Source organism: Colobus angolensis, unplaced genomic scaffold (assembly GCF_000951035.1).
Source record: "Colobus angolensis palliatus isolate OR3802 unplaced genomic scaffold, Cang.pa_1.0 Scaffold645, whole genome shotgun sequence".
NCBI lineage: Eukaryota > Metazoa > Chordata > Mammalia > Primates > Cercopithecidae > Colobus > Colobus angolensis.
Window position 1 is genome coordinate 838,315 of NW_012120099.1, and position 23,367 is coordinate 861,681.

Sequence of the window (23,367 nt, forward strand, 5' to 3'; positions counted from 1 at the left end):
AACCAAAAATAATCAACTCTCAACTCCCTGCCTGCTAAAAATAACAGTAGATTCGTCTCCTCCACCAACTTTTTTTCTTCTACAGTCTTCCACAGTTAACTTTTGAAGGTTAACTCTATGAAAGAAGAAAGCAGCAAAAGCTTGTTTAAGCCAAAATTTCAGGGGTCTTTGGGGGATAGAAGGGGAAGGTAAAGTACTGAAAGAGGCAGAAATAGAGATGTTATTTATATCTTTATCACAGCAATCTTTTCAAAATATGTAAAAGGAGTTTAAAATGTTTTTTAAATGAATTTCCAGTGTGCCCAGCACTATTTTGGATGATAGTATTCAACAAAAAGTTGTTGGAAAACCTGCTCATTTGGAACCTTACTTAGGTTTATCCAAGTGAATGTTGAAAACATGGGATTTAACAGAATGGGAACCTGGATTCAGGGTCTGGTTGACTGACTTGCTAGCTAAGTGGTCTCAAGCCCTTCTCTAGCCCTGCTCTCCCTTCCTCCTAGGGATGGCGAAAGGGCCAATGAGATAGAGCCCCCTGCAACGATATGTGATAATTATCCAAGACAATGACCCTTAGGCATCTGAGAAACCTCTCAGCATCTTGGTTTTCTTATCTGTAAAATGGGATAATAAGCCTAGCTCACATAGATTAAGGATGGTAAAAGAGGTCATATACATGAGGCACTCAAGCCTCATTCCCATCATCTGGAAGGTGTACTTAAAACTGTTTAGGCATTTGTTTATGTGGTTTTAAGAACTGTATAACAGCATATAGCCAAACGTTTAGCCTGAAAATGCAGTTTTTACTGAATACAGGTGAAGTGTAAATAAGTGGCCCATTCTTCCGACAACGACAGAAAAGTAAGCACAGGTGTAAGTCCAACTTAACATCCTGCTTTTACTTCTACATGGTTCTATACTGTGTGCTTACAGTGAGGTCCTTTCTACTTCCTCACCTCCATTCTGCCTTTCACTTCTTCCAAAGGAGAATGTGTTTCAAATGGATGTAGTTTAAATTCTTTGCATGGTTCTGTGTGTCCTTATAAAAAAAAATTAATATGGTCTTTCAGAGACTTTTTTTTTCTTTTTCTTGTGTGTGTGTGTGTGTGTGTGTTTAAGAGATGGTGTCTTGCTACATTGCCCAGGCTGGTCCTGAATTCCTGGACTCAAGAGATTCTCCTGACTCAGTCCTCTGAGCAGCTGGGATAACAGTGCACCACCATGCCTCAGAGACATTTTTAAGGATAACAACTGCCTGGTTACTAAGAATGTTCCTCATTGCACCACTGATGGAATAAAGACTGATTGGACTTCATTAGAACTGATTTTGAAAGAGAAAGTAATTAAGTTTGTGGATACGATCAGATGGTTTCATAGGCAACTGTGGGAGCATTTAGTGAACGCGTATAGTGGTTAGGCAGAATTACTACTAACATGGGCCTTATCATCAAACTCTGGGTTTAAGATCTGGCTGCATCACTTTCCGAATGTGTGACAGTACACAAGTTAATTAATCTTTCTAACTTGGTATCTTTATCTGCATATTGAGGACTAAAATGAAATATATACCTCATGGTTTATTTTTTAATGAGGATTAAGTAAGTTAATGCATGTAAGTGCTTAGCAAGTATGCAATAAAAGCTAGTGATGATTAGAAAAGAAACAAATGGCTTTTGATGTGGTTTAAATAAAATTTTAAAGCTAAATACTCCAAATGATGTGTAATATTGCAGCTATTGCAGCTATAACCACAGAGGGAAAAAACAATCTTTGGTTTAGTCTTTTGTCAGGAACACAAAGAAAATATTGCCCATCACAATGAAAGGTACTGGGAATTAGAGATTATTTTTCTCCAATATACTGCAGGTGTATATTACCAGACATACATAGTCCATAGTTCAGGTGACTATCTTTAAACATTTTTTTAAAGGAAAAAAGAAATATAGGAAGGAATGAAAAAAGAAATTGGAATGAGGGAGGGCCAGAGAAAGGCAAAAGTTAGGAGAGATGGGATAGAGGACTGCCACGAGGGCAGACTGAAATGAATGGGATGACACAGTTTAGAAACACGAAGACTGAAAACAGACATGTTGGATATTTCTAGAAAGTAAAGATCTCAATAAATCTTGGAAAACCAGGAATATCTCCCCACCTCTGGAGCCTGAAAGAGATACATTAATAAACCAATACAAGAAAATACTATTTTAACATTACAATGCCCATTTGTGGGTGATATTCTTAGATGAAATATTAGACATCAAGAGTCTCAAGACTATAAAAGGCCACACTGGGCATCAGATTAATTTTAAAAAAGATATAAGGATAGGAAAAGTAGCATGCCAAGAGCATAGCCCCACAGGCTTTGTTTTCCTTGGGAATCCTTATGGTAGTTTCTGGGCTAGTCTTTGACCCTTCAAATGACAGCTCAGATGTAAGAGAATGAGACTACTGTAGGTAGATGCAGTAGCCACCCTACCTTAGAACTGTGTCCCAAATAGAAACCAATATCCTTGTGACAGTCTCAGCTTCTAGGTCTTTGTAAAGGATGTGCCCAGTTATAAAAGTTCTCTCATTCAGAGAAGACCAAAGTGATGGCTTCTCATCAAGTATTTGTAGTTCATTCATAGTCCTCTAAGTAATGACTCAGCTTACCAATCAAATGTCATTTTATCACATTATCATTTTATCATAGCACTGTTGCTTGGTAACACAACTGACATTCTACCTCCATTAGATTTCCAGAGAACTGAGCTAGAAGCATCTTAACCCAAGGCCAATTTCTCATGTAAAAGGGGAAAAAGTTTTGTGAAACCTTTACCCACAAGCATAATGAGTCTTAAACTCAGTATTTTACCTCCAAAAATACTACTGGCAAGAAACAGAAATGAATTTGGACAAATTCATGAATAACATGGTTAGAAGAAGCTTTTCAGAAGTAAGTAAATAGCTCCCTATAAATTTGCCTTCCCAGAGAGAACAATTTCTACTGGATGTTACAATCCTTAAGACTGCTTGCAGGAATAACCGTTAAGAGGAATGGATATAATTAAAAAAACAAAAACAAAAACAAAAAGAGGAATGGATAAAGGCTCTGCTTGAGTTCCAGATAGTTTCTTTGAGAGCTGAGATGATAGCAGGGACGTCATTCTCCCATGAGATACCCTCCAGCCCCCATGGACTCTTTACTTTCCTTAATAACTGGTACTTTTGCATTCTCGTCTTCTATCAAAGCATAAAACTAACACTAATTCTTAAGACTATAAACCACAACTTACCATGTGGTCAAAAATAGTCTATCCCATAAAACAAGACGGATTTAACTTGTGATGGGTGTTCCTTAGGCAATACTTTGTTTCATAATCTTATTAATACTGACACTTTTCAATTTTAAAGAGATCTTATCAACACCAATACTTCTTAATTAAAACTCAGAATTAACAAGAAGGACACGGGGCCAGAGATGAAATATTCGAGAAGTTGCCTAAGGATATTCTCACACACATCCTAAATATCAGTGAATCTACATGGGAGTATACTGGTTCATAAAGATTTCCCTTAAAATGTCAACGTTTGATTCTTAAAATAAACATCCTTGTGTGAAATGGTGTTTCTGCTTTACCTTGATTGCATGGATGGCAACTATACCCAAATTCTCCAATTCTGTTAATGATACCTAAATGATGTTGATATAAGCTTAGGAAAATGACAAGAGTGTGCATGGCAAAATATTTTGCTATAGCTGCAACCGTTAGGTATATAATTGAAGCAGCTTAAGGAAAGCCAATGAAATTAAGCTGACAGAAGAGAGTTTTAATATTGATTTCTGTTTACCAGCAATCATGAAAAAGCTGTGAAAATCAATGCATGGATTTGCAACAGTATACTCAACTGTAGGTTAAACTCACATTTAATTGTGTAGATTCCAGAGTATCCAGCAGTTAATACACCCTATGTGTTAAGAGTCTGGAACGGGAGGCTAGCTATGGCCCAAACCTGATTTCAACCAAGTACCTAACAACTACACAAAACTCTACTAAGACAAGCAAAAGATTAACCTACTTCGGCAAACTGGCTTATGAGAATGGATAGAGACATTCTTAAATGTCTGAAATTTGACCAGAATCTATGTGTTGCTGCCACCCTGAAAGCAAAAAGAAGGTTTTTGTTTAGAAGCCACTCTCTACCTTCTCTCTCCATCCCTAAAGTAGTTCAGAACGCCTCTATCTTTGCTTTCAAAACTCTGACAGACAGGCTTCTACGCTCCAGGCAGAGGCCTGAAGAATTCTTATCTAAGGACATGGACTAGCACCCAAAATAAGATTTAATGATACTGATATAAAGGGGCTCCAAGGAAATGACCATCTAATTAAGAAGAATTTCATAGACAAAAAGTGGCAGCAAAGAAATAATTTAAAAGACTATTTGGCTGGGTGCAACGGCTCACGCCTGCAATTCCAACACTTTGGCTGAGTGGGGAGCATCACTTGACCTGGGGGTTTGAGACCAGCCTGGGCAACACAGCAAGGTCTTGACTTTACACACACACACACATCTGCGTGTGGTGATACATGCCTGTATCCCAGCCACTTGGGAGGCTGAGCTGGGAGGATTGCTTGAGCCTGTGAGTCAGAGGTTGCAATGAGCCATGAGCATGCCACTGTACTGTAGCATGGGCAACAGAGTGAGACTCTGTCTCAAAAACAACAACAAAAAGAATATTTGATAGTATTGAACATCAGTCTCTAGACTAAAAAGGCTCTCCAAGTATCCACTACAATTACGTAATGCACAGGAAATCATGACGTTCCAGAACACAAGGATAAAGAGATCAGAAAAGCTTCCATAAAGACCAGGTCATATATAAAGGGAGAAGAATGATGTTTCAGACATGATACATTTAAAAATAAAAAAATCTATCTCATATACACCATTTTCCCAGAAAGCTACTATATATATTGATGTTCCATCAATACAAAGTAGTAAACAAAGAAAGACAAAGACACAGGAGCCAGGCTTAACCAAAGGAGAGCACTGAAGGCAATTCCCAAGAATACACTGCAGCCGTGCAGAACCAGTGCACAACGGGTGTGGCAGGTAGCAGGTCTCCATAGAAAGAGTGGATTTGAGAATGTTACCTGATCTGTTTGACCATTTGCAGAGGAGTTTTAGAGTTCTGCTAAAAAGTTTGTAGCTGTGTTAGAGATTGGATATTTGCAACATATAACCAAGAAAAGTTTAGGATCTAGAACACAACAATAATAAAATATATATTGATAAGAAAAAGAGAAATAACTCAATAGAAAAACTAACAAGACTTGAACAGGCAGTCCCAAAAGAGGAACTCTAAATGGCTAATAAACATATGAAATATGCTTATCCTTATTAGTAATCAAAGAATTACAAATTAAAAGTATAATAAGATGTCATTACAAAACTGACAAAACTATCAAAACAATTTTTTATGAGTATGTAAAGCAACAGGAATTCTCATACAGCAGTGACCAAAGTGTAAAATGGTAGCACCCCAGGGAAAATGGTTTGGCATGATACACAACACCCAGCAATTCCACTATTGGGTAAACACCCCAGAGAAAGGTATGTACATGTGTTTACTTACTATTGAAATTATATATTTATGTTTGTTTCATAACTTAATTATTGAATGTCTTCCTAAATATAAGTAACACAAGGACAGCGATGGTGGTTCTTCAGTTTACTTGAACCTAGCACTGTGAATTACATTAGTTATTCAAAAAATATCTATGGAACCAAATTGAATCAGGAAACACTAATATGGCAGTAGAAAACTTAGCAAAAAACATTTTTAAAAAGGACAGGAAGCAAACATTCACAGACCTGTAAAAAATGTTCAACCACGTTAGTAATTAAGGAAATTAAAATATGAAAAAATACCATTTTTGCCATAAAAAGACATTAAAATAATTACAAAGCTCAAAGCTACAAAAGTACAGTGACATAGATCCTCTCATAGGTCACTTGTGGAAGTATAAGATGATATACAGGTGCATAAATTAGTATTATTATTATTTTTTGAGACAGAGTCTCACTCTGTTGCCCAGGCTGGAGTGCAGTGGCACAGTCTTGGCTCATGGCAAGCTCCGCCTCCCGGGTTCATGCCATTCTTGTGCCTCAGCCTCCTGAGTAGCTGGGACTACAGGCGACCACCACCACGCCTGGCTAATTTTTTGTATTTTTAGCAGAGATGGGGTTTCACCATGTTAGCCAGGATGGTCTCGATCTCCTGACCTCGTGATCCACCCATCTTGGCCTTCCAAAGTGCTGGGATTACAGGCGTAAGCCACTGCTTGCCCGGCCATTTTTTTTTTGGGAGATGGAGTTTTACTCTTGTTGCCTAGGCTGGAGTACAATGGTGTGATCTCAGCTAACTGCAACCTCCATCTCCTGGGTTCAAGTGATTCTCCTGCCTCACCCTCTCAAGTAGCTGGGATTACAGGCATGAGCCACTGCGCCCAGCCCAGAGGCACAAATTCTATAGTTTTTCTGGAAAGCAATTTTGCAACCTGTGTTGAATCTTGAAAATAAAGATGTCCTTTGACAGAAAAACTAGTAAAATTCCAGCTTTAAAACCATACCAAAAATTAATTTTAAAATTTGAGATAAGACTTATTTATAAACTTTTCATTCATTATGAATTGATATAAAACATTGGAAATAAATGAGCAAAAATGGGATAATGGTTATATATATTTTAGGACACAAACATGGGCTAGATAAATATTAAAATGTGAGACTGTCAAAGAGTTGATAATACCATAGAAAAATGCTCACAGTCTAAGTGTAAAGTAAAAATGGCAGAATAAAGAACTGTATGAAGTATGACTTCAATTGTATTAAATATGTATGTGTGTGTATATACAATACACAAATTACCACAATTATTATAGCAAAATAGACTGCAAATACAGTTAATGTTGAAAGAAGAAACTCTTACTATTATAGTTCTTACCAAGGCTTATTAAACATTCTCTGCTTTAACACTTAAAAAAGAATCATAATAAATGTCTTCATTTATACTTACCAGATCAATATTTTGCATTATATCCTGAAATGAAGGATGAGTTCGAAATTGTTCGAAGAGATCGCGTTTGTAAAGCAGGGCGTATACCAAGTTTGGGTTGTGGTGAAGGGAATTTGTCAGGCAGGAATTGATGATCTCTAACATCATTCGAATCACCTCTTCAATGACATTTAGGTCTTGTGCCTCATAAAGAAAAGAAACCCCAACACAGAGTCACTCTTTTTCTCCTTGCAATAGAATTAATCAAAATAAGAGAAATTGCCTTAAAATTGTAACAGAACTGGAAAGATCACACAGAGAAGCTCATCAAGATTATTTCTGTCAAGAATCTTAAGAATGAGGTTTGTCAGTTACTAAAGGATTTGGGTTAAAATCTTTTGAACTTAGTATGGTAATAATTAGGAATTTCATATAATAAATTATAGACTTATCAATCTAGAGGGAAATTTGGAGCTTACTCAGTTCCTCATTTAATAGATCCATATTGGTATTCTCACTATTGTACTACCCTAAATCGTTAAGACTGCCACGATGTAGAGTAGTGGTAGGGTAGTACCCATTCCAAGAAAATGACTACTAAGTCATTCAGAAAATGACTTCATTGCTCTACACTGTCATTTCAGTCTTTATATCTCAGATAAACAGACTATGATTTTGTCACTGTTTCCTTGGAGTGAATAGTCTTTGGGAATCAGAACATTAAATAGTTACCAAACAGCAAAGCTCAAAGTAAGCAATCAGCAAACCTCTTGGAAGAAAAGGGCAATGGAAGGAGCAAGCACATGGGTATATACAACAGACTTTCCTTTCCTCTTCAGTCTTCTGTAATATATTTGACAGCTGAAGCAAAAATTATAAGATTGATGTGGTTCTCAATGTATGTAAAGAAATATCTAAAACAATTATAAACAAAGGTGGGTAAGGGATTTAAAGGGACAAAGGTTTCTACAGCTCACTTGAACTGGTAAAATATCAACACTACTAGACTGCGATAAGCTATGTACATACAATGTAATGTCTAGAGCAAATCTACCTGACGAGAAACAAAAATACTATAGATATATCAAGGCTGGGTGCGGTGGCTCATCATGCCTGTAATCCCAGCACTTTGGGAGGTCAAGGTGGGCAGATCACTTGAGCTCAAGAGTTTGAGACCAGCCTGGGCAACATGGTGAAACCCCATCTCTACAAAAAATACAAAAATTAGCCAGGCAGGTGGCACACACCTGTAGCCTCAGCTACTTGGGAGGCTGAGGTGGGAGGATGGCTTAAGCCTGAGAGGTGGAGGTTACAGTGAGTTGAGATTGCTCCATTGCATTCCAGCCTGAGTGACAGAGCCAGACTGTCTCAGAAAGAAAAGAAAAAGAAAAAAGAACTAGAGCTATATCAAAATGGGATTCTAAAAAAATTTCCATACAGGAAGGCAGAAAAAATGCAAATGAAAAAGGGGAAACCAACTAAAAACAGAAAGTAAAATGGCAGTTACATATTAATAACTACATTAATTGCAAATAGTCTACAATAGTTAAAATCCAAGGAATGTCAGAGTGGATTAAAAGCACACCACTCAACTATATGCTATCTATAAGAAACTTCTAATATAGTTAGGTTGAAAGTAAAAGGACGGAAAGATACCTACGCAAACATAAGTCAAAAGAAAGCAGGAGTGGCTATACAGTATACCATATCTTTAAGGGATTGGTTCCAGGACATCCCCGTGCCTTGGAAATACCAAAAATCTGCAGATGCTCAAGTCCCTTATACAAAATGGCATACTACAGTTGCTCACTCCATCCATAGATAAAAAAAATCTGTGGGTGTGGAATCCGAGGATACGAAGGGCCAACTGTATGTACTTTCAATCTGTGTTGGTTGAATCTGTGCATGCCTAACTCAAAATATGGAGGATTAACTTATATTAGTATTAGGTAAAGTAGACTTCAGAGTCTATCTGGCCTATAAAATAAAAAGTATTGACTATCTGGCTCTTTACACAAAAAGTTTACTTTCCCTGCTTAAGAGATGAAAAGGTATGCCTATTTCCATACAATTTACCTCTGTCTTTTTTTACTTTTTTTTTGAGTCAGGGTCTCACCCTGTCACCTGGGCTGGAGTGCAGTGACGCGATCCTAGCTCACTGCAGCCTTGAATTCCTGGGTTCAAGCAATTTTCCCATCTCAGCCTCCCAAAGTGCTGGGATTACATGGGTGAGCCACTGAACCCAGCCTCTGCCTCTGTTTACTTAAATACAATGTTTAACATTCAACTGAAATGTATGAAACACACAACAAAGCAAGTAAAAGAATCCATGTTGAAGAGACAAAGTCGCCAGCAGAATATGACACAGAGATAAAACATTCTGAAAATATCAAAGAGGGAATCTAAAAGAACTATGATCTATAAAATTTGTTTGAATTGATTAGGAATTTCAGCAGAGTTAAAAACTATACGAAAGAGACAAATGGTAAAGACACAATTTTTGTAAAATGTAGTGACTGCAGTGAAGAATGCCTTAAACAGGTTTCAACAATAGACTGGACAGAGCTTGCGAATGAACTGCAAACCTGAAGGCAGGTTAACAGAAACTGCACAAACCAACACTACAAAGAGAAAAAGAGTGAGAAAACAAGACAGAGAATCCAATGAAGGCTGTAAAATAATATGAAATGCATTAATATACGTGTAATTGACTCCCAGAAGGAAAAGAGAGAAAGAATGGGGCAAAAGAGATATTTGAAGAGATAATGACTGAGCATTTCCTATAAATAATAATAATAAAAAAATCAAACAGATTCAAGCACGTCAGAAAATATCCATGGTCACCCCACCCCCAAACAAAAACCAAAAGAACCATCTACTTAGATCCATCAAATTCAAATTATTAAAAATCAAAGACAAAGAGAAAATCTTGAGGACAGCTTAAAAACCAAAACCAAACACACATACACACACACACATGCACGCACACACATTAAATACAGAGGCGCAGAGATAAGAGTCACAGCTGACTTAGGAGAAGCGATGCAGTCCAACCTAAATGTAGTGGCATCATTAAAGCACTGAAATAAAATAACAGTCATCCAAGTATCCCATACCCAGCAAAAATATCTTTCAAATATGAAGGTGAAAAAAAGACTTTTTCAGACAAAAATAAGCGAATTTATTACCTGCACTATACAAAATATTAGAGGGATTTCTTCAGGGAGAAGAAATATGAAAACAGACAGAAATGTAGATGTCCACAAGGGAAGCAAGATATTTTTCTTATTTTTAATCATTCTAAAAGAGAACTGACTTCTAAAGTAAAAATAGTAGACATGTAGTATAGGTTTATAGCATATATATATAACATGTAAAATATATCATAACATTCTGCTGATGGGCATCCAATATATATCCAGTTTCCTTGTTTCTGTGAATAAGGTTGATAAGCCTCCTGGTAGATGTGTTTATATATGGGTACGTTTACGTCTCTGGGATAGATTCCAGGAGAGGGACTGCTGAAAAGGCTGTATTTGTAATGTTAATAGATGCCGTCAGATTGTTTAGGGTGATGACAATACATTTATACCAGCAATGTAGGAAGGCCCTTTCTACCATTTTTTCACCAACAGCAGGTATACTCATTCTTTTTAAAACTCACTACCTGAAAGATATAGAGAAATACATTGTTACTACCTTAGTGACAATTTCCCTGAATGGGAGTGAACTGCACATGTGAGGGATCTGGGTTGCACACTCCTTACGGGAATCTAACGCCTGATGATCTGAGGTGGAACTGAGGAGGTGGTGCTAAGGCTGGGGAGCAGCTCCAAATACAGATTAAGAAGCTCAGTGCTCCCCCTGATTCTACATGACAGTGAGTTGGGTTGTGTAATTATTTCATTATATATTACAATATAATAATAATAGAAACAAAGTGTACAATAAATGTTATGCACTTGAATCATCCTGAAACTATCAACCAGTTCATGGAAAAACCATCTTCCACGAAACCGGTCCCAGGTACCAAAAATGTTGTGGACTCCTGCTTTATATTCTTCAGCTTCACAACCACAAGTCTAGGTATTGGCTTATTCTCTGCTCAGTATATTCGGAGTGCACTTTTGACCTGACAACCTAGTCTCTTCCATAAAGATAACTTGGATAATCTTTTCTAATTATTATCTTCCAATTTATTAACTCTCTTTGATAGTGTCCAGTATAGCTCAATCTTGTTTACTAAGCTTTGATTTTTAATGACTATATTTTTCATTTTAAGCTTTCTAGTTAACTAGTTCTCTCTCACAGTCATGTTATTTCATTTCTTTCTGTTTTTATTTCCTATATACTCTTTTTTATGAATATTATTCCTTCATTTATCTTTGAGGCTACTCAAAATATTCCCATAGTTATTCTATTAGTTTTTAATTCTATTTGGATAAATTTACCTTAATTATGATCATGACTGTTATTTTTCTATTGTTAATTTCAGCATGTAGTTTGTTATGCAAGCTCATCTAATACGGTTTAATACTTCCAAATCTATAGGTTATGTGGTGGCTTCCTAGAGTCTCAGACTGAAACCACGTCTCATAATTGGTGCCTCGGTGCTCCTGCCCTACAATCACACTAAAGACAGTACTGGCCGGGCTTATCACCATGCCGGTATCAGTTTGTTTCAAGATCCCATGGTGAGGCTGTTTCTGTGTACTCTTGCCTCCCCAGACATAGAATTTAACTGTTATTATTAACACATTTATTGAGACTATTTCAATAAAGGATCTATTCCAGCTCCTAATTTCTAGCAGAGAACCTGGCACTAGTGTCTGGCCTACAGTAGCTGAGCTCCCAGCCACTTCTCCTCCTTCCAGCTCAGCAGGCTCACTGTTTTGACTGCTTTTTCTGTTTCTGTTCCATCAAGAAATAGCTGTCTCATTTTGGGATTTGGCTATGTGTTTAAAATGTTTTCTTTTTATGATTCATCTATTATTGTTATGTTTTTGAAGCAAAGGGGAGAAGATGAGACTTCAAATTTGGAACTAACAAGATAATCTTGACCAGAAGTTGTCTGAATTATATTTGCTTCTCATTTTGGTATTTGAATTAGTATAGAAGAAGGAAGAGACTTCAAACTTCAGAATTCTCTCTCACAGTCATTTAAGGGCAACTCAATGAAATGGTATGACTACTTTAGAAATATAATCAAGTCGAAATATTAGCTTTCTGTAGAATTTTATGTTCATATATATTTTATACACTCACTTATGCTAAGTATAAGCGCTGATATATGAAACTTATACTTCAAAAATTATCTGCAGATAGCTTAGAATTTCTGCTTTCAAACACGTTGAGAGTTTATTCTCAATGTTTAAATAAGTAATTTGCTGAAACAAACAGGGTAATATACCCAATTCCTAAACAGGCACCTGCTAGTTTACACCCAGGCTAAAATATTGACTACTTATTTTATTCCCAGGTCAGGGAAAGTACAAAATAGAAACTTTAGGCTGGGTACAGCAGCTCACACCTATAATCCTAGCACTTTGGGAGACTGAGGCAGGAGGATCACTTGAGGCCAGGAGTCAAAAGCAGTTTCAGCAACTGAGCAAGACCCCATCTCTACAAAAAACTTAAAAATTATCAGCCGGGCGCAGTGGCTCACGCCTGTAATCCCAGCACTTTGGGAGGCCGAGGCGGGTGGATCACCTGAGGTCGGGAGTTCGAGACCAGCCTGACCAACATGGAGAAATCCCGTCTCTACTAAAAATACAAAATTAGCTGGGCCTGGTGGCACATGCCTGTAATCCCAGCTACTAGGGAGGCTGAGGCAGGAGAATTGCTTGAACCTGGGAGGCGGAGGTTGCGGTGAGCCGAGATTGTGCCATTGCACTCCAGCCTGGGCAACAAGAGTGAAACTCCGCCTCAAAAAAAAAAAAAAAAAAATTATCTAGCTGTGATGTGGTGGTGCATGCCTACAGTCCCAGTTACTCAAGAGGCTGAGGCAGGAGGATCGCCTGAGTTCAGGGGTTTGAGGCTGCAGTGAGCTATGATCATGCCACTGCACTCCAGCCTGGGCAACAGAGTGAGACCCTGTCTCCAAAAAAAAAAAAAAAAAAAAAGAAAGAAACTTTATATGAATAAGCATGCTCTACATTAGTTTTTACTTTGCATGAATCTGACTAAAGGCTCTTTAAGAGTTACACTAACCCTCTTATTTTTAGAGTTATTGGATATTTTACCTAACTTATCTTACATTGTTTCTGTGACAAATTCTAATGCTATCTTTTATAGATTATATTCAGTTGCAGATTTATAAATTAAATGAGGAGAACATATAGTTTCTAGTATTACTCAAATTGACTAATGATATACTGTGGGAGGTTACAGCAAACACATTTTATATGATATCATATTTGGCTGGACTGCCATGCTAGAATCTTCTGTATTTTAATGTCCTACTATTTTGAAAAACAAAAATGAGAAACATAATTCAGAAGTAAGTTTAAAGAGTAGCTAATTATAATTTTCCGTCAATATTTACTTTAATATGTAACACTCTAAAGAAGTTATCAGGCCAGGCACAGTGGCTCACACCTGTAATCCCAGCACTTTGGGAGGCTGAGGCCGGCAGATCACGAGGTCAGGAGATCAAGACCATCCTGGCTAACATGGTGAAACCTTGCCTCTACTAAATATACAAAAAATTAGCTGGGCGTGGTGGCACACACCTGTAATCCCAGCGAGATCGCCTACTGCACTCCAGCCTGGGTGACAGAGTAAGACTCTGTCTCAAAAATAATAATAATAAAAAATTATTAACATTTCAATATAAAGAATCCCTATAAACCTCAACATAGATACCCTTTTCATGAGGTTAAGAATAGTTTCCTTCTGGTTATGCCCAGGGGTGAAATTCCAAATATTTAAGAACTAGTTGGCACTGCTAGTCCTAGTGGATGCAGGTTGAGCACAACCAGGGCAGCCCTACTAGCTTGCATTGGCTGGAGGTCAGTGGTAGTAGTGACATAAGTACTCGTAAGTACTCTCTTTCAAGAAAGAGAAATAAAATCAAGTTTCCTTGAAGTCTGGTCTATGTTAATTGGTTTTATTATATTCCAAAAACTATACCAAGAATTTCTACGTGCATTACTTTTTTCAATTCAGCAATTCTTTATTTCTGACTAATTCAGTTATTATCTATCCAATTAGAAAGCTTAGAATTTGGTCAAAGAATCGTAAAATTATAAAACACACTCAGAAGATACAAAAGACACTAAAGTCACTCCCCTTAATGCTAGAATCCCTATAACATTCATACCAAGTGGTCAACCAACCCATCCTTGAAGACGGAACACTTTTGAAAGGCTCCTCATTCTTTCTATGCAGTACAGAAAGCTGTTGCAGTTTGGCAGAAATCCACCACTCTACTCCTACTCGCTGGTCTTCAGTCTATTCCACTGCCATAGCTATCACCTTCTTCTCAAGCCCATCAGCAACCTCAAGTGTCCCTCAATACAACCTGGTTTAAAGCCTTCTCATCATCTTATTTGCACTTTGCTAGATGTCTAGCATTTGGACTGTTTTGATCACAGATGTAATGCTGTGAATTCTATTATCCCCATTAAGATACATAAGTATTTATACATTTGTAATCCTTGCAACTAATTCATTTCCGTTTTTAAGTGACAACAGTTCTCTGCTAACCACTACTTTGATTATCCTTTACGGAACAGACAGAATTCCTATTGTGTAAGTTGTTTCCTAGAAACTATGCTCTGGATCCTCCCATTGGTGTTGGAAGATCAACTACAGCTTCAAGGTACCAAGCATATCATGAAATAATCACAAGCCACAGGAGTAAATTATGTACCCTGAGATTCTGATTTACTTAAAAAAAAAAAAAAGTATCAAATTTTTGGCTAATTCTAATTTCAAAGGAAAAGTATCTCAACAACTATAATTTCCCAGTTATTTGCATCTTCAACTTGCTCCTCTGATTAGATGTCTGATGCAGGTACCTACTACATGTGGTGATAAACGAAATCCTTTATGTTTTATTTTTAAAAAGCATTATTGGGTTATAATCACCACTTGTAAAAAGAAGAAAAAAGCAGGAATTTGGAGAGTTTCTTTAAAATTACAAAATCATCCAAATTTCAGTATTTAAATAGACCTAAAATTTAATCTCATTATTTTGGTGTCCGAATTTCAAACGGTATTTAATATTATTTGCTTTTTTTTCATGAATTTTAAATGAGGTAGCATTTGTAAAGTCCTTAAAACAGTGTGTAACACATGGCAAGCACTATGTGGGTGTTATCCAAAACATCCACAAATACATTATCAAAGTATTTTGAAGGAGAAAAATCATTTTAACTTCAGACATTATCATAAAAAAAATGGCTTCCCAAAGTTGAAATTACTATAAGTGTAAAGAACTCAGAACTCAAGTTTCTTAGTTTTAAATGTAAGTCCAAAATCCCACTCTTATTAATTTATAAAAGTAGTCAACATATAGAAAAATGACTTACATTTATGAAATAAAATAAGATTTTACAGAAGACACGCTTTTGTTTTTTTTTTTTTGAGACGGAGTCTCGCCCTGTTGCCCAGGCTGGAGTGCAGTGGCCGAATCTCAGCTCACTGCAAGCTCCGCCTCCCGGGTTCACGCCATTCTCCTGCCTCAGCCTCCCGGGTAGCTGGGACTACAGGCGCCGCCACCTCGCCTGGCTAGTGTTTTTTTTTTGTAGTTTTTAGTAGAGACGGGGTTTCACCGTGTTAGCCAGGATGGTCTCTATGTCCTGACCTCGTGATCCGCCCGTCTCGGCCTCCCAAAGTGCTGGGATTACAGGCTTGAGCCACCGCGCCCGGCCGTCACGCTTTTGAAAATTAATCATATTTCCTCAGTATTGTGTCAAAATTAGCTTTGTCAGAGGTAGAATCTGCTGGCTCCTCAATGGAGCCATAATAGAATCTGCTGGATCATCGATGGGGCAGCCATGGTATTTTTCCTCTTAGTCCTTACAGCTTCCACATCAGATAGGCTTTCTCCTCCAAAAAATGGGCATACTTATTTTACTGCAAACAATTTCAAACGTAAAAACAAGAAAATGATCCCATTTTCAGATGTTTCTGATATATCATACATGCTGGGAATGAAAGCTCAACAAATTCTATGGCGGCCAGGCGCGGTGGCTCAAGCCTGTAATCCCAGCACTTTGGGAGGCCGAGACTGGCGAATCATGAGGTCAGGAGATCGAGACCATCCTGGCTCACACGGTGAAACCCCGGCTCTACTAAAAAATACAAAAAACTAGCCGGGCGACATGGCGGGCGCCTGTAGTCCCAGCTACTCGGGAGGCTGAGGCAGGAGAATGGCGTGAACCCGGGAGGCAGAGCTTGCAGTGAGCTGAGATCCGGCCACTGCACCCCAGCCTGGGCGACAGAGCAAGACTCTGTCTCAAAAAATAAAAATTCTATGGCTAAGTAGTAATTTCATATCAAATAGACAAGTTGGCCATTGTGGGAATGTTTTACCTTGTTAACAGCAGTCAGAGTTGCCTCTCATTCTCTAAACTTCCTTTTCCTTTTATGAGGGAATTTATACAGTTAAATAGTTTCAAATCTTTATTTTTAGTTTCCTTAAGAGAAGCATATGTATCTTGTTTGTATTAGTTTTGGGGGGATTCCAAGAGAGTTGTCTAAATTTCCTGCATTTTCAGCAGAAAATAAAACTTTCAACAAAATTAATGGGATTCTGCCAAAAGGGGGGAGTAGGGGGAGGAAATGCACAAGCAAGGTACTCTTTAAAGTTAATGCGCCAATGGCCTTCAAAGGCAATCACTTGGTGATAGACTCTTGTTATCTTTACGTTGTTAATTCTCTGGTGCACACACTGGAAAGCTTTGTGGCCATGTTATTTCTAGCCAGAACTGGATTTGTCCCAAAATACTGAGCTTCTGATAGAAAGAACAGTTTTTATATTACACACAAAATCAGAGCTGAAGAATAAATCCTGTGACCTAAAAAGACAATGGGTAACCTTAATAAAGCAGTGAGAGGGGGAGGCCATGAGGAGAGAGCAGTTACTGCACCACTGGTCTCATGCGGGGATGTAAAACCATGTGGTCTTTTTCTACACTCCTTGGATGTGGTTTGAATGTGACCCACGAGCCTCAACCACAACACTCTGGAAAGTTGTTCTTTAATATACACTACTGCAAAGGCACTGGAGGCAGCAACAAGAGAACAGTGGCTGCCAGAGCACACTGGCTAAAGCCACCTTTTTCCACATCTGGAGAAGAGCCAGAGAACTCACACAAAAAGGAGTGTTCTGATTGAAATCCAACAGAGCTGCAGCCCCTGACAATCAGATTATGTCAGCAGGCCACTTGCACTAGGCAGAACTTAGGGTGCAGAATGGAGTTTCTCACCCTTCCTCAGGCCCCCTGCCAGCAGAAGAGACAAGTGCGTACCAGAGCTTGGTGTTCTGTTTTTAAAAATTCAGTGTTTTCATGCGCACGTATGTTTATTGCAGCACTATTCACAATAGCAAAGAGTTGGAACCAACCCAAATGTCCATCAGTGACAGACTGGATTAAGAAAATGTGGTTCATATACACCATGGAATACTATGCAGCCATACAAAAGGATGAGTTCATGTCCTTTGTAGGGACATGGATGAAGTTGGAAACCATCATTCTGAGCAAACTATCACAAGGACAGAAAACCAAACACTGCATGTTCTCACTCATAGATGGGAACTGAACAATGAGAACACTTGGACACAGGATGGGGAACATCACACAGCAGGGCCTATCATGGGGTAGGGATAGGGATAGCATTAGGAGATACACCTAATGTAAATGATGACTTAATGGGTGTAGCACACCAACATGGCACATGTATACATATGTAACAAACCTGCACATTGTACACATGTACCCTAGAACTTAGGTATAATTAAAAAAAAAAAATTCAGTGTTTTAAGTATTAGTGTTCATTTTCATTCTTCTTAGACTATATTGGTGTTTTATTAGAAGAAGAGATCCCTTTCTACAGCCTATGAAAAGTAAAATCTGAGTAGAACAATACTTTAGGAAGATGTGTTTTTTTTTAAAAAAAATGTCTTTGACTTTCTACTGAGTGCCTCGTCTCATCCCAATCTGAGATCCAGGAGTCCCAGCACTGCCAATAATTAGCTGTGTGACCTTTGCTACATCACTTGAGTTACAGTTTTTATTTGCAAAAATAAGTACTTAAATAATTTTTAAAAACCCCTTCCTAACCTCAAGTCTCAGCTTCATAAAGTATTTAGACAATACTGAATTTAGAAAGTAAATTTTATTAATATAACCAAACAATGTAATTAAAATAGAAAAGTATTCAGGGTAACTTCAAACTTCAGGGAAGTTCAGAATTTAGATTACCCTGCCACCTTGAATAGAGTCATTATTGGTTTTTAGAAGAAGAAAATCCAAAAACCTTTACAAGTAAAAATGCACAAAGCTAAGTTTCAAAATAATAATTCTCCAACCCAAGGAACCTATTGATTCTTCGGTTTTCAATATATGCTATTTATCTTTGATACTGTTAACACACAGAAGGGAAATAATCTCTAAACCTGTGTGTCATGGATTACACATTGACTTCAGAGACTTACGACGCTTGATGCCTTTTCTTCATTCTTTCTTGGGAAGAAGAGTCAGTGATGCCAAAAAAGACAGTAAATATGTACTGTCTTTTCATATGTACATATAGAGGTGTAATAAGCTCAAGTTAAACAAAAATTTAAAAAGAGAGAGAGAGACAGAGAAACAGAGGAGCTCCAAGTCCACGGAGAGAAGCTCCAGATTGGGTTCTAGTCCCAGTTTTGCCATGGACAGGGCACGTCACTGTCGCAGGCCTCAGTTCCTTCAAATGTAAGATAAACAGGCTATCTGGGTCACATGTGGACACATTATAAGGAACCTGGACCTCGGTTTTTGTGTAGGATGTGGAAAGTAACAAAGAATGACTCTCCTTAGTGAGGAGGAAAAAACCAGATGATAAATCTTAAATCTTCTTAAGTTCATCAGAATATGATTTCATAAGGCAACCAGATAAATGAATTCCAAAGAGGGTCAAGTACCTCTTCTAAGGAAAGAAGGAACACAAGCACCTTTGGCTGAGCATGCAAGGAAGAAGTGGTATCCACAGAAGTGGCTAAGAAGAAAGCAGCTAAAATGTTGATGAATTATTAAAGGCTAAGTGTGGTCTAATGTGTCAGTCTTGAAACCTGAAGCCCAGATGCAAGAGATTTTATGTTCGTTTAAGAGCTCTTCCTCACTATCCTCTACTAGGCGCTCATGAGAAAGGCTGGTATGGAGCAGGAGACTGAAGAGGGCCCCTCTATCACTGCTCAAGCTTGCAGGAGGTGATAACTGCTGCTGGGGGCAGGCGCCAAGACTCACTTGCTTCCCTGACCCTTCTCTCAAGCTAAGAAAAAGCCTTAAGCTGCAGGGCAGCAAACCTTCTTGGCCTGTAGCACAGGCAAATTTTCATTGTCTCTGGGGGGAAGGTAGAAAGATGTCTGCCCCTGAACAAGAGGTAGGAAGCTCTCTCACCTCCAGGACACAGATAAAGATCCAATCCCGCTGATAGAGGAATAAAAGCAAAAATCTTTCTAGTCCTGGGATTTGAAGAAGGGAACCAAGTTGGGTTCAGGATCCTATACTCATTCCAACATCAAGCACAGGTCTGCTACCACTGGAGAAGGGACAGGAATGCAGAGGAAGGTCTGCCTCTGAGATCCAGGTGCACACAAGGACTCTCCAGGATTGAGGCTGGACTAGGACAACAGAGAGATTTCTTCTCCAGTCCTACTGCTGGGACTGCTGAAAATGGAGTACTAAAGAAACACTGAAAAAAGCCCTCTGACGCAGTAGACTCCACCCTTTAAGCATAAAATAAAGAGCTGCTAGAGGAATCTGAAGCTGGTGGCACACTGAAGAAGCAAAACCCAACTCTGCTCAAGTTTTGACTAGAAGGAACCAACTCCCATTACCAGTCTAAAAGCAAAGGTCTCCCCATTTACAGGCATAAATGCTTTTAACCTCAGATTCCAATGTCCCAGCACAATGTCTGGCATTCAGTAGAAAATGAGATACATGAGAAAAATCATATAGTCCATAAGTCCATATTTTATCTCAGGTAAATTGTGTGTTTGTGTCTATTGTGCATTATTCTTTTGAATTGTTTGTCAGGAAGCCCCTTTCTCCTACTTTACTAAAACAATTTTTTAATACGAGGAGTGCCTATTGACTTTTCCCTAATACCTTTTCAAAATCTATTAAGATGATCATGACTTTTTTCTCCTTAGAATATTTACTATGAGTACATCAACCGATTTCCTATAATTATACAATGGACTATATGATTTGGTAGGCACTATGGCAGATGCTGGGTTGGAGTGGTGATCCAGACATGTTCCTGCCCTCACATAGGCTACCATTTAGGGGAGAGGCACCCTGTGAAAGTACAAGGTGCTATGGGAGCACTTGGAATAGGGTTGGGGGTTTTGTAGGGAGGAGGACATAGCCGAATAGTAGGAACATAGGCCCTGGAGTCAGGCTTGAATCCCAGCTTAAGCATATGTTGACTATGTGTCCTTGGGCAATTCACTGAACCTTTTTGAGCCTCAGCTTTCCCGTGAGAAAAATGAGAGAACTACTTACTTCGGAGGACGTAAGGATTAAATAACATATTTAAAACTATTTGTGGTCTTGCGTAGCAGATAAAGAGTGTTCCTTACGTGGTGGTTATTGTAATGCTTACCACAAACAACAGACAAAATGCTAATCCAAAACAAGGAGGAAGAAAAAAGGAGGAAAAACACAAATATCCAACTTTAAGGTGACAAAGAGAATGTGACTACAGACATGGAGGACATTTCAATCTTCCTGCCTTGCAGATGCCACCTTCTCATTGTGTCCTCACACGGCCTTCTGTGAGCAGCAAGCAAGCGAGCAAGTGAGCTCTGGTGTCTTCGCCTCTTTTTTTTTTTTTTTTTTTTTTTAGGCAGAGTCTTGCTCCACCACGCCTAATTGATTTAAAAAAATTTTTTTTTTGTATTTTTAGTAGTGATGGGGTTTTGCCATGTTAGCCAGACTGGTTTTGAACTCCTGAGCTCAGGCAATGCACCACCTTGGTCTCCCAAAGTGCTAGGATTACAGGCATAAGCTACCACGCCCAGCTTCTGCCTATTCTTAAAAGGGCACCACCCCTACTGGATAAGGGGCACATCCTTGTGTAACTTTAATTACTTCATTAAAGGTCCTGTCTCCAAATACAGTCTTACTGGGGGTTAGGGCTTCAATATATTAATTTGGAGGAAATAGTTTAGTCTGTAACACTTAACCATCACTAAAGCGACACAATCATACCTTCTCATACGTCAACCAAATAGTACCCACCTATGCAGTATTCTTAACAAGAAGGAGAATCTGAATCTGTTTCAGACTTTAGAGCTAACTTTAATTATAGTAAGTATGAGGGACAGAAAACAAGTTAAATGACACCAAAAGGAAATAAAAGGACATACCAGAATGTGAAAGATTCTATAGGACAAATGGTTCAATTTCTGCCATATAATTGGATGGGAGAAAAAAAGAAAGACAGGATTGCTCTAGATTAAAAGAAACAGGAGACACAACAACCAAATGTGTGAATTTTATTTGGATTCTGATTTTAACACATTGCCAATAGCCATTTTTGAGACTTCCAGAGAAATGTTAATATGCTGTGCATTAGATTATACCTAGGAAATATTGCTACTTTTGTTAGATGTGATAATGATATATGATTATGAAAGAAAATGTTATTATTTTTTGAGACACATACCAAAATACAAAGGAGTAAAATCTCAAGATTTATTTAAAGATACTTCAGCAAAAGAAAAATAAAAAGCTCAGATAAAGGACATATGACAAAATCTAATTGCAGAAACAAGGTAATAAGCATATGGGGGTTCATTAAACTACTTTTGTGTATTTTTGAACTTTTTCATAATAGAATTTTTTAAATTGATAACTTAAAGGGAAAATTGTGTAGGAAACTATAAATTCCTCAACCTGACCTAAGATCAAACAAAAAATATGAAGAGAATAACCATGAAAAAAATGAAAAATCTGTCAGAGATACACTGTTAAAAAAGGGGGTTTGGTTCATATGGTTTTATGAGTAAACTCCTTTATATCTTCAATGAATATATAATTACTATGCCATTTAAGCTTTCTAAATCAGAAAAAAAGAACATTTCTCATTTTGTTATTCCTTAACCAGGGGTAACATAACTATAATTTCAAAAATTGGTACAGTCAGTTGAAAAATAAAAATAAAAACCAACATCATTAAAATACTTAAACATATGAATATTAAATTCAACACTGTGCTAAAAAGGTTACAATCCAAGTAATTTCAAGAATTCTGGAAAAGTACAATTCTAGGAAATCTATTGATTCACTCACAGTAAATATTCAAAGGAGAAAAAAGTCATGATCATCTTAATAGATTTTGAAAAGGAATTAGGGAAAAGTCAATAGGCACTTCTCATATAAAAAATTATTTTAGTAAAGTAGGAGAAAGGGGCTTCCTGACAAACAACTCAAAAGAATAATGCACAATAGACACAAACACACAATTTACCGAAGATAAAATATTAAAATATGTTCAACTTTGCTGGTAAACAATGTCAAATTATAATGCTATATATTTTTTTGCCATTTGTTTTTGTTATAAGAATAACAAATGATTGTAATTCTGTGTTGTCAAGTAGAAAGGAGATGGCATTCTCAACAGAGCACTGATGCAAGTATAATCTGAAACTACTTTTCCAGGGACCCAATTATAAATATGTACTTAAGAGTCTTAAAAAATGTGAAGACTCTTTGTCCCTGCAATATCTAATATTAGAAATTTATCCTACGAAAATAAGATTGTGTCCACAGATTTACTTTGTGGATGTCTACTGTACAGTAACAAAAAATTTTCATCACCCCTGATTTTGTTTTCTGTTACTGTCATAACAAACTACCACAAATTTAGCTGCTTAAAACAACACAAAATTTGTCGTCTCACAGTTCTGCATTCAGATAGGTTTGGTTCCTCTGCATCTAATGAGGCCAAAAGCAAGGTGTCAGCCGAGCAGGGTTCTTTTCTGGGAGCTCAGGGAGAGAATCTCTTCCGAGTTCATTCAGGTTAGAGGCATTCAGTTCCTTGTAGCTGCAGAGCTATTCTTCTGCTGGTATAAGCTGGGAGTCTGTGCCTGCATTCCCCATCACATTGCC

At 37.8% G+C, this 23,367-nt stretch overlaps 1 protein-coding gene across 1 annotated transcript in view; it reads right to left on the bottom strand.

Annotated features, from left to right (window-relative positions):
- Nucleotides 1-23,367, bottom strand: part of DYM (dymeclin) — a gene marked incomplete at its 5' end in the record, with an annotated part of 238,346 nt that overhangs the window by 67,140 nt on the left and 147,839 nt on the right. The window contains one exon of the mRNA XM_011964148.1: nt 7,061-7,243. Coding sequence (XP_011819538.1) covers nt 7,061-7,243 — 183 coding nt within the window. The remainder of the gene's footprint in view (nt 1-7,060; nt 7,244-23,367) is intronic.